Source organism: Anguilla rostrata, chromosome 3, assembly GCF_018555375.3.
Source record: "Anguilla rostrata isolate EN2019 chromosome 3, ASM1855537v3, whole genome shotgun sequence".
Classification (NCBI taxonomy): domain Eukaryota; kingdom Metazoa; phylum Chordata; class Actinopteri; order Anguilliformes; family Anguillidae; genus Anguilla; species Anguilla rostrata.
The window spans coordinates 45390452-45406569 of record NC_057935.1 but is presented as its reverse complement, the minus strand read 5'-3'; the positions used below and the strand labels follow the sequence as shown (position 1 = coordinate 45406569).

The 16118-nt window shown below is 40.5% G+C and overlaps 2 protein-coding genes across 3 annotated transcripts in view; one reads left to right on the top strand and one right to left on the bottom strand.

Moving 5' to 3' along the window:
• The first annotated feature begins 362 nt into the window (after positions 1 to 362).
• On the top strand, positions 363 to 13057 carry gpr143 (G protein-coupled receptor 143). The gene is made up of 9 exons (XM_064327883.1): positions 363 to 693; positions 5430 to 5539; positions 5723 to 5817; positions 6271 to 6363; positions 7179 to 7288; positions 7808 to 7916; positions 8245 to 8362; positions 9955 to 10210; positions 11917 to 13057. Exons 1-9 carry the CDS (start codon positions 438 to 440, stop codon positions 12021 to 12023), a joined length of 1254 nt encoding a protein of 417 aa, XP_064183953.1. The 5' UTR covers positions 363 to 437; the 3' UTR covers positions 12024 to 13057.
• A 322-nt stretch (positions 13058 to 13379) lies between these two features.
• The window catches only part of LOC135250981 (F-box-like/WD repeat-containing protein TBL1X), a 43812-nt gene continuing 41073 nt past the window's right edge, over positions 13380 to 16118 (bottom strand). For both annotated transcript variants that reach the window (XM_064327881.1, XM_064327880.1), the window contains exon 15: positions 13380 to 16073. In XM_064327881.1, coding sequence (XP_064183951.1) covers positions 16047 to 16073 — 27 coding nt within the window. In that variant the 3' untranslated portion in view covers positions 13380 to 16046. The remainder of the gene's footprint in view (positions 16074 to 16118) is intronic.

Genomic DNA, 16118 nt, shown 5'->3' with positions numbered 1-16118 from the left:
AACAGACCTGAACACAATAAAAAAAAAAAAGTCTGTCTGAAGTGTAAAAAAAGATTAATGCCCACTGCATACAATAGAAACAAAGGCAGACAAGTAATTCAGAAAATGTAAAAGAGTTTTTGAGTTTCCACTTCCATTGATGGTTAGGCCTCATTCAGCGGTTATCAATGAGTCATACGAATAAATAACTGCACATACAGGCGTATGCCATTTCAATAACGAATAAAATTGTTCTTTAAAATACTGAATAGCCGAAAATTGGCTTTTGACTTGGATTTCTCATTCACATTCCTGGAGAGGCAGTTGGGCTCAGCCTGGGGGGGATTAAAAAGAAGCACATGATGATTCATCTCGTGATTTCTCTCGGAGCTGAGGCCATGGACTAAATGAATGGATTTCCTTTTACTGCGGACACCGAACTCCGATAGCGACTCACAATGGCATCTCCCAGGCTCGAAACTTTCTGTTGCCCCAACAGAGACGCGTCCACGGAATTCGTCATTAATTTCCAGCCATTGTTTTTCAGCGGCATCTGCATCGGTAGCGCAGGCGTTAGCCTCGTTTTCTCCATCCTACAGATGTTGCCCAAACGGAGGAGCTACAGGCGCCTTGGACAATATCCGCTCCCCAAACCGGCCTCGTCTTCGAGAATACTGTTCATCATCAGCGTGTGCGATATCCTTGGGTGTGCAGGTAGGGCATGGTGAAGGCACATTATCTTGCTCAGGATGTACCGCAAACCCTCAAGCTTCTGTTTTAAACATTTTTGAGTCATTCCCATTTTATTATGAGCTTGATTTGAACACCTAGTGTATATTAGTATTAGTATTGTTTAAAAGGTTTTAAAGATGAGCCGAACTCAGGCCTTTATGGTAGTGCTACAGCTTTGTCCTCAGAAAGGACATGTTGGACAATGGCATGTTGCACGATATGAACATATTAGCATCGAGGTGTTCACAAAAACATTACATTTGTGAAAGCCGCACTGTTTTCAGCTACAGCATCATAATATATTTTATATTTGTAAAAAAAAAAAAAAAAAAAACGCTAGCGTGTTTTGACAAGACATACAATAATTTTTGTTATGGCAGTATCTAACATGAATGTACACAAAAGCATTCGTTTACTTATTTGGTATTGACCTTATTGTCTATTCATAAATTATAATATAGGCCACAAAACATGAGGGGAAAATATTTTAATGTCCATAAATAATGTACATAATATGCTCAGTGTTAACTTGACTTCATTTATATGGAGTATGGAGTCCAGGGGATCACATGTACTTTGTCAAAGTAAAATATATTCTCAGATATCAGAATTGGTGTAATGCGGAATATGTTGCTGTGTAGTTAGCAAACAAGCTGTGGTGTTTGGAGGTGTGAGTGACTATTAGGCTTCAATGGCAGAAATGTAGGGCATGGATGATGTTGATGTTTCAATAAAGAAGTAAACTTCACTGTTGATGTAACACATTGATGTGACAGCTTTGACCTTTTAGGGCCAGGTTATTGTATGTTTCAGAGATAGCTCATTAAGCATTTGCAATACAGGCAGTGACACCTCAGATTCAGGCAAGTCTTCTTTAAGATCATGATGACCTGAGAGTGTATAAAGATAAGGAGGACGTGACCTCATATGATGGTCCACTTCCTGTGAAAGTAAACATGGCTATATCTAGTCACCCATGCAGTAATCTTTATAACTGGCTGTGTTGCTGCAACACATATAGCATACCGAAGACATCTGTACCAGCTAATGGAATCAACAAAGCGATGTGGCATTATAATGTCATATCCCCAACATGCTAAAAATAAACTTTCTGGTGTGGCTTTTGGGTAATGCGATTTTCAAATTACTGTGTTGATTCCAAGATCTTATATTTAGAGTTTATTCTAATAACTGGATCATGCTTTCCACAGCAAACTCAAATATTTCTTCGGTATTAATAATGACTTCCTTACTGAAGAACAATGTGTATTCACTAACCCCTTTTGGAAAAAATATTAATAAACTGAATTATAATATTCAGTATTAACTTTGATAAAGTATACAACTTTTTATTTCTCAATTGAGCAATAGTAATCCAGAAATTTTAAATTAAAAAAAAAGTAATTATAAACATTTTTCAGTAATCAAATTTTAATTCCCTAGTTTTTTTTTTTTTTTTTTAATTCAGAAACATATCCTAGTAGTTATTTAACAACTAGCATTAATAAATAAGGCGTAAACCTCGGATAGAATAAAGCCTTTGATTCAGTATGAGAGTTTTTTTTCCAACTCCTGCAAATGACTAAATTTCAGCAGCTGAAAAACAAATGATACAGTGTAAGAATAAAAAGGCATTGATAAAAATGACTCGAATGAATTTTGGTATTTTCCACAATTCTTCCATTTAAAGGTATTTCTAATATTACCAAACATATCGCCAATTGCTATACGTTCTGTAAATCTTGTTAAGTTTTACACACAGATGTTATGCTTGGTTAGGCCATAACAAAGAAGGGGAGGTCCACACTGTAGCAACAGCTTTCTTAACAAAAGTTTATGAAACTAAATGAAAAATCAAGAAATGGAGTGTGGAATCAGTAATCAGGAAGCGTATGCATGGGTGGATGCAATGAAAACAGTATGATGTGTGTAGGTGTTGAAGGGTGCAACAAACAAAGAAAAACCAAACAAAATGGAGGTGCCCAGGCACCAGCTGGCCAGAGAATCGGGAGAGGGCCTAGTCAGCTACAAGCAGGCCTTTTATGCCTTCTCCCCCATAGGTACAGCTAATCAAGGGCGGAGCCAGTCGCTCAAACTGGCTCCTACGGCACAAGACCTTAAAGAGACAGAACAGGGAGTTACAAACAGGAAGTTCTAGACAAACAGGGAGGGCAGACGGCCAGGGCCTTCACACCCCCCCCCCATAAAACAAAGACCCACTAGGGTCGCCGTGGGCACTACCACACTGCTCGAGACAACGCATCAGCCATCACGTTGTCCTAGCCCTTTATGTGGATGTTCAGCTTGTATGGCTGCAAGAACAACAACCAGCACATCAACTGCTGATTGCTGTTCTGCATACTAGAGAAGAAAGTCAGGGGATTGTGATCAGTGTATATTGTGACTGGTGTTGACCCTGCCCCCACATATACTTCAAAAAACTGTAGGGCCCAGATCAACGCCAGTGTCTCCTTTTCCACGACTGAATAGTTCAATTGGCGATGATTGAACTCACTTGAGAAGAAGCATACCGGATGGTTTATACCCTCTTCCCCCTCCTGCAGCAAAACAGCTCCTGCACCCACTCCACTGGCATCCACCTGGATCTCAAAAGGTTTTTCAAAATTAGGAGCTGCCAAGACAGGAGCACAGCAAAGCAAGTTTATTTACGGCATCAAAAGAAGCTTGACACCTCAGGGACCAGACAAAGACTGCTTTCTTGTTTAATAGGTTTGATAGTGGGTTGACCACGGTGGAAAAATTACGACAAAAACTGCGGTGATAGCCTACCAAACCTAAAAAATGCTTAAGCTCTTTCTTTGTTGTGGGCACAGGGTACATTTCAACCGACTCAACCTTGGCACTTACCGGCAGAATTTCCCCCTGACCTACCACTCTGCCAAGGTATGGCACTGTCGCCTTGGCAAACTCGCATTTTGCCAAATTGACAATCAATCTAGCCTCAACCAGCCTGTCCAATACGGCTTCAAGATGCTGGGCATGAGACTTCCAGGTGTCACTGTACAGAACCACATCATCTAAATAGGCTGCACACCCTGGTAGACCAGACAGGACTTTGTTCATAAGTCGTTGAAAAGTTGCAGGAGCGTTACGCAACCCAAAGGGCATGACAGAGTAAGAGAACAGTCCGCCTGGTGTAATAAACGCAGAGATCTCCCTAGCTCTTTGTGTTAATGGTACCTGCCAATAACCTTTCAACAGATCCAATTTTGTCACAAACTTTGTGTTCCCTACCTAATCTAAACAGTCCTCTATACGAGGCAGTGGGTAACAGTCAGGCTTTAAATAATTGTGCCCTAAAAGAGTATTGGTATCCATTAAAGAGTAAAGAAAAAAATGGTCATGATAATTGGCAATTGATTTTAAACAGAATGACCCAAAATACTTTAATCATTATGAACCAAACTGTCTTTCTGAAATCATATTTGCTTCTTGCCACATGTCCATCTTCTGTTAACATACATATGTGAGCAATTATTACATACTACAGATCAGAGGTTTCTGACGTACACTTGGAACCAGACCCTCTTCAGCCCAAGGTTTCAACTCACGTACCTCTTCATTATGTTTGCACCTTCAGTTTAATTACTGTCTGTAAATATGTGCCTTGATCACAAGTATCATACAAATCCTGAACCCTTTGGAAATCTCTACCGTAGAAAGTATTTTGGGTCACATGACCTGAGGCCTTCTGAAATGTCTGCTTAAGACTCACAAAGGCAGCATACACTAAGTTAGTTCCGTTTGAAGCCTCCAGCTGCCCTGTTACCCCAATGTTGGATTTTTCCACACTATGGTTATGTTTGAGATTCACTAAGTGCTTCACTTGCGCAACAGCAGAAATATATTTTCACATATATGGAGATCCAATATACTGTTATCCTTAGGTTATCTTTTTATGATAATTCTGTTCTGATAATATATTCATTCAATATATTTAATGACACATACCATTGATACAAGGACAACACTTACTTGTGAAAAAAACTGTAAAATGGAATGTGCAGTATATATTGTCATTTGTACTGATAAATGTCTAACATAGAAATATTTTGTAAAATAAGGCAAATGTCTCTTTGTCTCAGTAGGATATGTATAACCAAAATAATATATTATTTAGAAAAAAATAATATATTGGTAAATATCTTTTTGAGGGCCTTCATGTTTTGATTCATTTTTCAGTATTGTATTAGAGTATATTTTGTATGTTTTTATAATACATGGTAGTATATTAAAGGGATTATCTGACACTTTTAAATATATTTACAAATTTGGTTCATGGTTAAACCTCTTGAGAAAACAGCTGGTTTTCAAGGTGGTTCTGTGTGGTACGAATACAAACAGTGTAAAGTAACGAAAATACGGCATGGCAAAAGTAGACTAAATGAAATTGCTTATCTGAAGAAAATTGATAAAGAATTAATTAAACATATAACCGTATGTTTAGATCATGGTGTCAAAATTAGGGCCAGGAAGGCCACAATGTAATGGAGCCACTGTGGTTCTATTTCAGTCAGCAGCCAATTTAGGTCTTGGAAACAGAGCCTGTGGTCTCTCTAGCCAATCAGTAGAAACACTGGCACTGAAACACATCAAACACTAGTGTGGCACTCGAGGACTGGAGTCTAACAACCCTAGAACAGGGTTGCTGTTATGCTCTATATCCAGATTTTTTTCTTCTCAATTTTTTCATCCAGGTATAATTGTGAGGTCATCCATCTGGCTGGGCCTGCCTGACCTCATTAGTGGGATCTCTGATGCCTCCAGCACTGATGTGTGGCCAGAGGTGTTCTGCGTGGGCAGCGCGGTATGTATGTGGTTCCCCAACCCCAACCCTTCCACTTCCTCCTCAGGCCCCAAGCACAGGAAGTACATACTAAGTCACAGTTAACTCAGTCCTGCCTATGAGTAACACTGTCTGCAGATGGAAATGATAAAAATCATCTATCAAAAAGTTTTACGTCTTCATTTTCTTTTCTTTTTTTTTCAGATGTGGATCCAGCTTTTCTTTAGTGCCTCCTTCTGGTGGACCTTTTGCTATGCGGTAGACGTCTACCTCGTGGTGAAAAGATCTGCCGGTTTGAGGTATTTTTATGCCCTCTCGGTTTAACACGTTATCCATGAACCAGTTTCTCTTGCAATAAAACGCAATATAAACAAAATGCAATATTTATGTGCATTATTTCTCTGATGGAGAAAAATGCTACCCAACCAAAAAGCATTGTGAGAGTGCTGCTAATACCAGTGGGCCTGCTCTTAGAATTTGCTCATGTAATTGTTTTTACTTATCAAAATACTAAAACAGGTTTTTTCTAGTCCAGTACTGCAAAGATTTTGGTCTGAATGCTTTATATTTCGAGGCATCTTCTGTGATATCGATACTGGTATCTTCTAGGATTTTCATGCAGGTTAAATCATTTTTCTAAAAATTGAGAACAGTAGTATATAGTGTTTGCCTTGTACAATGAATATGCAGGGACTGCCATGTGACCGGCGTGTATGTGTGTATGGTTTGTCTGTATGTGGCTTCCCTTCCAGCACTATTGTGTTGTATCACATGATCACATGGGGCCTGGCGGTACTGCTGTGCGTTGAAGGTGTGGCCATGCTGTACTACCCCTCAATTTCAAGGTAGTGGAACAACACAGAAGTATCTCCTATCTGCCAGTTTATGCTCATGCGTCATTTGTATGGAATCTTTTTTGGAACTTGTGATGCAAGTTTTTTTTTTTCTCTGGAGAGAAAACCATTTGATTGGTTCACATTGACTTGAACCACTGAAGCAGCACTGTCATTACTAGGTCAAACCACTTCAATGAGGTCATTTTGTGGATACATTTTTTCGATTTCAGTTAAGAGTTCAATCTCAGAAGGCTATCTTGGGCTGTTCTTTGAAGAAAAAAATGGTAAATGACCTGAACTTTTTTTAAAAAACTGTATTCTAAAAAAAATTTTTTAAGGAACTATTTTCAGAAAAAAGGTATGCTACGCTGTTGAAGTAGGCCTTATATGGAAGATTCTGTGGGCCTCATTACCAAATATATGAATCCATTTACACAACAAACATGTGACCTTGGAGTATTGGATCTGGGTATTAAAGTGCCCCCAACCCCAGCAGGCTGTAATTTGTGACCCAAGCGGAATGGCATTGCCTAAAAGGAATCCTTAACCAGCTGACTTCATAGAAGATTAACCTGAGGAATGAAGCTGAATAGAACAAAACATTTATTTGGGGCCAGTCCTGTCATGTACAGCAAATGTAATAAATACCTCAAAAAGTAGTTACTCAGGCATGGATTCTTTTTTTTTTGATTGAACACAAATGTATTCCTCATTACAACTGCTGGGCTAAAGTGTGTCTCTTGCTACTTTTTTGCGCTTTTTCTAAAGTGACGTGACGTGACCGATGTTGCCAGGGCAACTCACAGCTTTGGTTCTCGTTGCAGCTGTGAGAATGGCCTGCAGCACGCCGTACCGCATTACATCACCACCTACGCCCCCTTGCTGCTGGTCATCATCGTCAACCCCATTCTCTTCGCCCGCACTGTGTCCGCAGGTGAGTCTCACCCCACGCCATCCAAAGATCTGACCGCGAGGTATCACCCCTCCAGCAAAAAAATGGGCTGCCTCCGCCCCCTTCATTACATCCTACATTAATTACAATTCATTTGTACGCCGAGGTGCAATCTTATCACAAATCCTGTTCGTGATACACTGTTTGCCTATGTGTCATTCATGACACACAGACATTTCTAAACCAATTCTCTTGCTGTGAGCCTGCAACAGAAAACATGGCTTTTTATAATATCTTTGTGTAGCATTTTCCCCAACAGTGCAGCTCAAGGTGCTACACAAAATACATTATTAATTAAAACAAAGGCAATAGGTTAAAGTGAAATCAAAGAACATTTCTACATTTAGTTTTGTAGTTAATAACACCAAGGTAATAATGCTGTTTTGACAGCTCAACACCCCATTAATTGGGCAATGGCTATAGAAAAATTATTAAAAGTGTCCTGTTCATAAGCTACAGAATTATATTATATTATATTACTATTTTACACTTGTAATACAGTGACTTCACTGCTGAAGGGCCGGCAAGGAATCTACACCGAGAATGAGAGACGCCTGGGAACTGAGATTAAAATACGATTCTTCAAAATCATGCTCGTTTTCATGATCTGGTGAGTTTGCAGCATTCTGCTGAGTTGAGTATCTGCCAGCACCTCACTACATACACAATCTGTGTCTCATTATATAAAGCTGTCTATTATATAAACGGATGCGTTTATAATACCTGCCACCGGTCACCTGTCATCATTAACCAATTAGCACATTTGATTGCATCAACCAAAGAAAAAGATTCTCCCTGGAAGCCATCACTGCTGAGTGATGCTCGTAAATAAAAGAAAGTCGCCATACAGTACGTCTAAATGTACCTGCAACTTCCCACTCAGTTTCAGGGCTGCGGAGAGAGATAGCATTGACACAACATGTCCCTTTTCTTCCCAGCTGGTTGCCCAACATCATCAACGAGAGCCTGCTGTTCTACCTGGAGATGCAGGCGGACATCAAAGCTGGTCACCTGAAGAATGTGCGCAACGCCACTCTCATCACCTGGTTCATTATGGTGAGGGCTGCCGCCGTCAGCATCTGACTCACGCCGAGATGTGTCGTTACATCTGACACCTTCGCTTTCAAAACACAGCGAGACACAGTTCCACGCTGTTGACCAACACCATGAATTATTCAACAGTGTCTTTTTTAGAACACATTTTATTGCCTTTTTTTTTTTTTAAGATTCTCTGTTATTCTGTGATTGTTAGCCTGTCAGATTACTGCAGTGTTCTTTATAGCCAAATTGCTGCTTCTTTTCACTCCGCAGTCCACCAGCTTCAGCTCCTGATTTTTTTTCATGGATTTGTACAAACAGCAGGGGAAAATATACTGCTAGGCTCTTGCAGTTGAATTCCAATTCAGTGATAATTCTTCTTTCATAGTGGGCACATATGAACAGGCTGAGTTTTGTGGCAAAATGTTAAGTTCTTATAAACCCCAATGGCCATTTAACCCTTGAGCTTTGTTAATTTATTAGCACCTTACACCAGCTGGTTTGATGGTTTTGGAATACATCACTCAAAAGTGTCATCTGGCGGAAAATTCCAGTTTAAACCAATCTAAACTGGTCAAGGCTTTTTTAGCTGGTCAACCAGGCGTTCGCCAGCTGACCATACTATCTAGTCGGCTTGTCCACCAATTGACCACCAGCTTACTTAACCAGCTTTGAACAGCTTTGACCAGTCACAAACCAGAAATGACCAGCTAGAAGTGTCGCAGACACAGCTGAGACCATTTTACACTAACTTCAACCAAATCGAGCACAAGAGTTAAACTAGACACCAGCATTGAATTATAATGTTAAACAGACTGAGGGGGAAAGCAGTTATCCCTTGGATGGTTTCTAAAAGTTGCAGGTTTTCTCTGTACGACTTTGGGTCTTTCAGCCAGAGGATCTATGAGTTAATTCAGTACATTCCCTGAGGGTCCTGAAGTGCTTTTGGCTCAAATATGCTCATTGAATAATTAGATCAATTATTTTTTTAAATGCTTTTGCTCAATTTTCTTCCCAATGCCCTGCTGCATTGTAACTCATAGCCACTACCTCCACTATCAACTTAGGAGAACACAGACAACCATATGCTCTTCTCTAAAGCACGCAATATGATCCACCGTTTCTTATCACAACACAGTTTGCAAGTTGAGCTTGCACAGACAAGAACTGGAAAAAGAGCTAGACTTCTAGGTGCCTGATCAACCAGCAGGGGTTGCTGGTGCGTGTGCCTGAAACCCCACCCCTGGGTGATGCTAGATCCAATTGTGCATCGCACTGCAGGGTTGCCGACCACACTAAGCACCAGCACGGTCTAGATTCAGGCCATGGGGTCTACCCATGCATAAGAGCAGTGCCTTAACAGGATGAGCCAACAGCAGTCCCCTTAGTTCTTTTGACTGTGAAATTTGGTCAATATACAAAGTCAGTTACCATTTTGAACAATATAACAGTGAATCATCAGCAGTGCTACCTTCATTGGGATCATCGTTTTAACTGGAATTTATGAGGTTTGCATTTAACCTCTTTGTACACTTTCTAAAAATAAAAATCCAGACTTATGAGAACATAGCTTCTAATAGTTAATCTTACTCACCTCTGGGCTTTTCCAGGGCATCCTCAACCCCATGCAGGGGTTCTTGAATACCTTGGCTTTCCACGGCTGGACAGGCTTCGATGTAGACCTGAGCTTCCGGCCGCAACGCGAGCTGGCCTGGGACTCCGCCTCCACCTCGGCTGCCGCCACGGGCAGCTACAACCCCGTCGTGGGTTCCACCCTCCACTTCCAGAGCCACGTCCAGGAGGCCAAGAAGAACATGGCCGCCAACGGTCAGCAGCCCTCCGACGCCATCAGCGTGCTTTCGGAAGGTAACAGCTCTCCGGTGTATCAGGGCTGGTGACACCCAAGCAGCAACCAGCACGGCAGCAGGTCTTCTTGATCTGGGATGTGGGGTCGGGGATTCCAGCACCTGCTCTTATAAACTACACTCTTCATCAAACTCTGGATATTTATTGTTACTGTGATTGATGGCCATTAATGATCTGGCATTGAGACTATACGCTTGCAGGTTTTCTGCCCAGGGCAAACACTACCTTTACTCTGTACAGCAATGACCTTAGACCAGCTTGTTTCAGTAAGTGTGCATCTGCTGCCAAGTCTGCTTGGAAAGGGCTTCAACTAAGCAAAGATATACTGCTGAATTTAGGATACAGCATATTGGATAACTGCGATGGTATGAAAAAAAAAAAGAAAATTCAACCTGAATAACCCTTATACTTTTAGTGGCGGAGTTGTTCACTTAGGTGACTGTGAACCTGTGAACCTCTTGCAAACAGAATTTTGATCAATAGTCAAAGGCAGAGCTGAAATAAATATTCAAAATACGTAAACACTTTATATCCTAGCTAAAGTGGAAAACACTCCGCAAATCCCTGGAAGTTTTCAACAAACATTCTAAACAAAGCACATAATAATAATCTACATTTTGTGGTGAATATTGCCAAAAACAGACTCTGACTCATTTAAAATGGTCAGTAACAGGCAGAAGGTTTGCTGGTGTCTAAAAGGTTAAAGTACTTCAAAAATAATTAGTTGGCTCAGGTCTGGGAAATAGCCTGAAGCAGCTTCCCTGGGCAAGGTTAAAAGCTTATTAGCATTATATGGGGAAAAGCAAAAGCATAAACATGACAAAGGGGAAAATACGAATACAACAGCGGGACTGCAGTTACGCTGTAGCAGTAGCATATTAAACTGTACCTTACTGCGGAATGGGAAATGAATAAAGGCCTGCATATCTGCTGGAATTCAGCGGCAAAATTCTACAAACAATGAGTCATTACAACGACCAATGGCTATTCTGTCAGATGTATATTATCAAAACATCCCTGGACTCCAGTCTTATCGTGATGTTTACTGCACTGCTGATATGTTGCAATACTGTCTGGTAGCAGGATGAATTGTGTAATGCAAACCTCAGCAAATGTTTGGGTCACCCATTATTTTTATGCATTGCAGTTTGAATTTTTATGACTTTATTTGTTAAACTTGTGAATTGAGCAGTAATAAAAACATGAATATGAACAGAAAAGTGTGAATATTATTTTAAATTTAAGCATTAAACATATCGAGACCAATGTATTTTTGTTTTGAGAGAATACAGGAAGGATTTTATTCTGCAACTGTCCATAGAACATACCTTGTCATTCCACATTAAAATTTTACGCAAGAAGTGCATTTTCACAGATATTTCTGGTACAATCAGCCTTACTATATGCTCATACTAATATAATCACCAGTGTTGGGATAAGTAGACAAATCTGCATAAGGAACACTTAAGACTTATCAAGGTCAGTTGAGATGCACATTTCTATAGATCATTGAGTTAAATCAACTAGACATTCCTCCTTTCATTAGCATTCAGTGTATTTTCACTCCTTATGAAAAAAAACATACATTAGGCAAATCATTTGTGTACGTTAGCAGATCAACAACTAAACATCATGTAGATCACCCGATTAATGGAAAATGATATACCTGACTAAATGGAGTCATTTCCCTCATTTTGTCTTGCTAGGTTCAGAGTCTAGTACAATTGAAATCCACATTTCCAGTGAGCTGCGAGACTATGAGGATGTAGACGCAGACGTGGGAGAGTCGTGGGAGAACTCCACACAGCAGTAGCTGGGGAGAGGAACAGCAGCGACTGCCAGACTCGGCTCTCTCTGCGCTACTCCGGCCTGTGAAAGCTGTGCTCAAGGTTATGCGTGGAACTCTAGCTGAGAGCTGGCCAGCCCTTCTACCTCTGGAGAGCAAGATTGGGCACAGATCCATCCTTGTGATCAATCACTGAAGGCCAACATCTTGAACAAGTGTTTTTAAAAAACCCACTGACATATACAAGACTTTCAATGCAAAAAGTAGTTTTAGCTTTTTTCTGCTTTACTTTTTTACTTTTCCTCCTTGTCTTGTATCTAGTACCAAGTGTCAGGGCCAACTAAGGTTTCTTTTTCCTCTTCATTTATTACACAAGTGTAAACGGTGCATTTAATGTGCCAGTACCTTCCTTAAAAAAATAACTTAATTTAACGATCCAGACAGTCGATGAGACATGTAGACGTCTATGCTGAGAAACTGTGCATACGGGATTTGTTAATGAAAAGTGTGCCTTAAGTTCACACAATTCAAATATGGAGCAACAAAGTTCATGCTTATGTTAGTGGGTTGGGCCTGACAGAAAGAAAAAAACAGTGCTGTTCTATGAATTAACTGAGAATAAAGAAATTATCTTTTGTATCTGCTCAGAAGAAAAAGTAAATATTAATTTAGCAGCAGTGTTTAGCTTTGTCACATTCCTGAGTTTCAGGCATGCACTGATGCCATTTTGTAATTTCATTAGCTAATGATACACACAAAGACATGCGTGTTTGAAGGTTTATGTTGTGAAGTTGAAATTTTGTTTTGAATGTGTGGATGTTTTTATATTAAACAGCACAATGTGAATGATTAAGCTGTGTGCTACTGTACCTTCAAATATTCCCACTCAGTTCGTTTAGTGAGATAATTATATTGGGGTATTGCTCTTCTGAAACGTGTCATTGTAAAAGGACGGTAGGCAAATTCCTTAAAAAATATTCTTAAAAAATATTTTGCCATTGAACAAAATGTAATTTTATTATGTATATGCAGCAAAACATCTTTCAGTGCTATATATGGAATTTTACCAGTAAATTTTAGACAACTTTGTGAGTAGTCATTTTAATTCAAATAAAAAATAAAAATGAAAAACATCTGATACCATCAAGATGGTATAAAGAAAAATTTCATTGGTTTCAAAACTGAATTACTAAGAAATGCAGGATCCTTCGAAACTGGAAATGGGCCCATACCCAACTCTGCCTCAGGCATTTCTGATTAAGTGGCACTACCAGCATCCCCCCAAATCCCCCCAATTCCCTCACAGACAAACCGGCACTCACGCACAGGCAATCCAATACCATAAAAATAGCAAATGTCAGACAAAATGAAAGACAAGCGTGGTGTTTTCCAATATCAAAATAGAGTGATTTATTTGAGACCTAGAGTATGACTTCAATGTTTTGTCCTGGACAGTGATGACCTAGGCTGGGGTTGGGGGGGTGGTTGGGGGGGTTGATGGTGTCAGGGCACCTGCTCCACACTGGGTTTCTCAGTGAGAGTACTTACTGTTAGTCAATCTGACACACACACACAAAACAGCAGAAACCAGACAGTAGCTTTCAGATGGACAATCCTGAACCGATGACCAACTGAACATAATGTTTTTTAAAAAAAATTATGAAGAGAAAACTAGCAGACCCATCTCACAAAGTGCACTTCAAATTGCTTAGGGAAAAAAAAGAGAACTTTTACAAAACAATTGTACATAGGAATTAAAAAAAAAAAAAAAAAAAAAGTCTGTCAAAGTTGTCTTTAACAGTCTCCTGCATTTACCAGACCCTACTGAACAGAAAGCAGATACACAAAATTAAAGCTAAAACCACCACATTGGTCATGAAAAATAGAGAATGCACCTGGCCGTGGAAGCAGTGGAACACTGACCAATCACAGCTGAGACAGGATAAATGAGGGCTTCCACTTAACCAATCAAATTTTGGCAGATAAATCCAAAGCTGAGAAAGGCTAAATAACAATGCCCACAAGCGGCCAATTAGGATGCTGCCATTGATTCAACCACTGTTCACTGGGCCAATCAGAGCTGAGGACTGTGCCTGAACAATCACAGCTGAAGAAAGCCAAGCCACTGGTGGTTAATTCATTAAAACTCATGACAACAGACTGCGACAGTCTGATCACCTCAACAATTCGATCTTGCGTGTGAGCAATAATTGAGACGCGAAGAGAGCTGTCAACAACTTCAAATGAGGAAATCCTCTGGAGAGCAAGTCGCCAAAGGCCATTTTCCATCACATAGAATCTTGCAGTTCATTCGCACCCCTTTATTACTGCAGAAACTGGAACCAATCTAAAATAAATAAACAGACTGATGACGTAAAACGGTTTTTCTATCGCATTAACTGGCGACCACAGCGATAGCATGTGATACCCCAAACAATACTGCTCACAACATTTGCTCACATTTCAGATGGCCTGGCCTCCCATCTGCAATTCAAGTCTCAAGTTCACCCTCAAACAAAAGTGGACTGTCGTTTCTATCAAGCTTTGGTTGCTAGGCGGCCGCCCTTCTCTCCTGTCTTTTCAACGTGTCGTTTATTTTGTTTGTTTAGCACCGATGTGGAGGTGTCAAGGGACGCAACGGAGGTACCCAGCTTACTGACAGCACCTTGCTTAAGTAGGCGTGTGCGCGTAACACTCTGCAGGTCGAGCTGACGTAGGGCGGTGTGCCAAATAAACCCATTAAACCCACAAGGGGCTCGATCTGCCACGGAGCAGGGGCGCTAACGGGTGGGCAGTGGCAGCCGTCAGGCCCGTCAGAACCGCCCAAAAAAGCAGAGTGCCCCCTACGCCAACAGCAGCAGGACATATCCATCAATGCCCGAGGTGCAAAGAGAAGCAGAGAACCACTTCGACTGAGGCTGGTGTGAACACTGCTAGCGTTGCAGTGCCACTCTGTTATGACGGCACACTTGAGCGGTGGCCTCTGTACTATCCAGTGGGCACAAACTACCAAACTACCAACTGGCAGAATCTTGAAACATTTAAACAAAATAAAAAAGGCAAATTAAAAAAATGAAAATAAAGAACGGTGTAGCCAAATGTCTGCTTGGGGAAATGTTAAGAGAAACAAAGAGCCTTCAGACCTTAAAGGATGACACGTGTGTTGTGCACTGTATATAAACATATATACACAGTATATAAATGTGTATATTCATCTAATTTACAAATCTTTACATTCATTAAATTTACATCCAAACGAGGGAGATTATATAATTATGAATCACTCATTTTGTGTCAGCACTAATATCCACAAAAAGTTTTTCTTTTTTTTTTTTAATATGAATTACACATTTCATTAAAACTTCAATAAAAAAAAGTTAGTCTTGGCAGTTGTGATTCTTCATTGATCTTAATGTTAATAAAAGAAGGTGTACACAGAGCTCCCACAATGACCCTCATGACCATGTCTTTCCAACTTTCCAGACATCCAATTCCAAATGATTGAAAAGGAAAAAATAAAAATAAAAAAGAAAATACACATTTTGTGTTCTTCGGGTGCCCCGGCGAAAGTCCAGACGACATTCCAAGGAAAGCCGGTAAAGAAAGTGATGATAACTCTGGTCTTTGACCGGCTTATAAAAGTGACCGAAACGGGCTGACCTGCTGGGTGAACCCTGGCTCTCGCACAGGAAGCGACCATCAAAGACAAAGAACGCGACCTTCTGTGACCGTGACCAAAGTTAAATTCAACACAAGTCTGCATCTTCCAGAGGGGGCTTTCTCTTCCTTTTGGTTTTCTGGATTTGGAGTATATTTCTCTTTTTTGGCACAGCCTTCTGTTTGGGTTTTCAGGCTCCCCATGGCCCCCACCCCCACCCCCCCCCCGCCCCCCCCCCGACAGGTGGGTGGCCATTTCTGCGTTGCCGAGGGGAACCTGGTTGCTGGTTGTTGTGCGATTTTGATTTCAAAACAGCAGTGTTTGAAACCGGCACAACAGACAGCGTTTCGCCAAACATTCCACGGTCCATCTTCAAAATCCGTGCTCAGACTTTATTTTCGAAGATCCAGAACACAGACCTGGGGAAGAGAGATCAAGTAATTTCAATAATTTACTAAATTAAT

What these genes read in the sequence shown, in the direction of transcription:
- gpr143 (XM_064327883.1), top strand. Translation starts at nt 438, where the DNA reads ATGGCATCTCCCAGGCTCGAAACTTTCTGTTGCCCCAACAGAGACGCG. An exon ending in TACTACCCCTCAATTTCAAG is followed by an intron (nt 6,364 to 7,178) that starts GTAGTGGAACAA and finishes TTCTCGTTGCAG; the next exon opens with CTGTGAGAATGGCCTGCAGC. An exon ending in CGCCCGCACTGTGTCCGCAG is followed by an intron (nt 7,289 to 7,807) that starts GTGAGTCTCACC and finishes CTTGTAATACAG; the next exon opens with TGACTTCACTGCTGAAGGGC.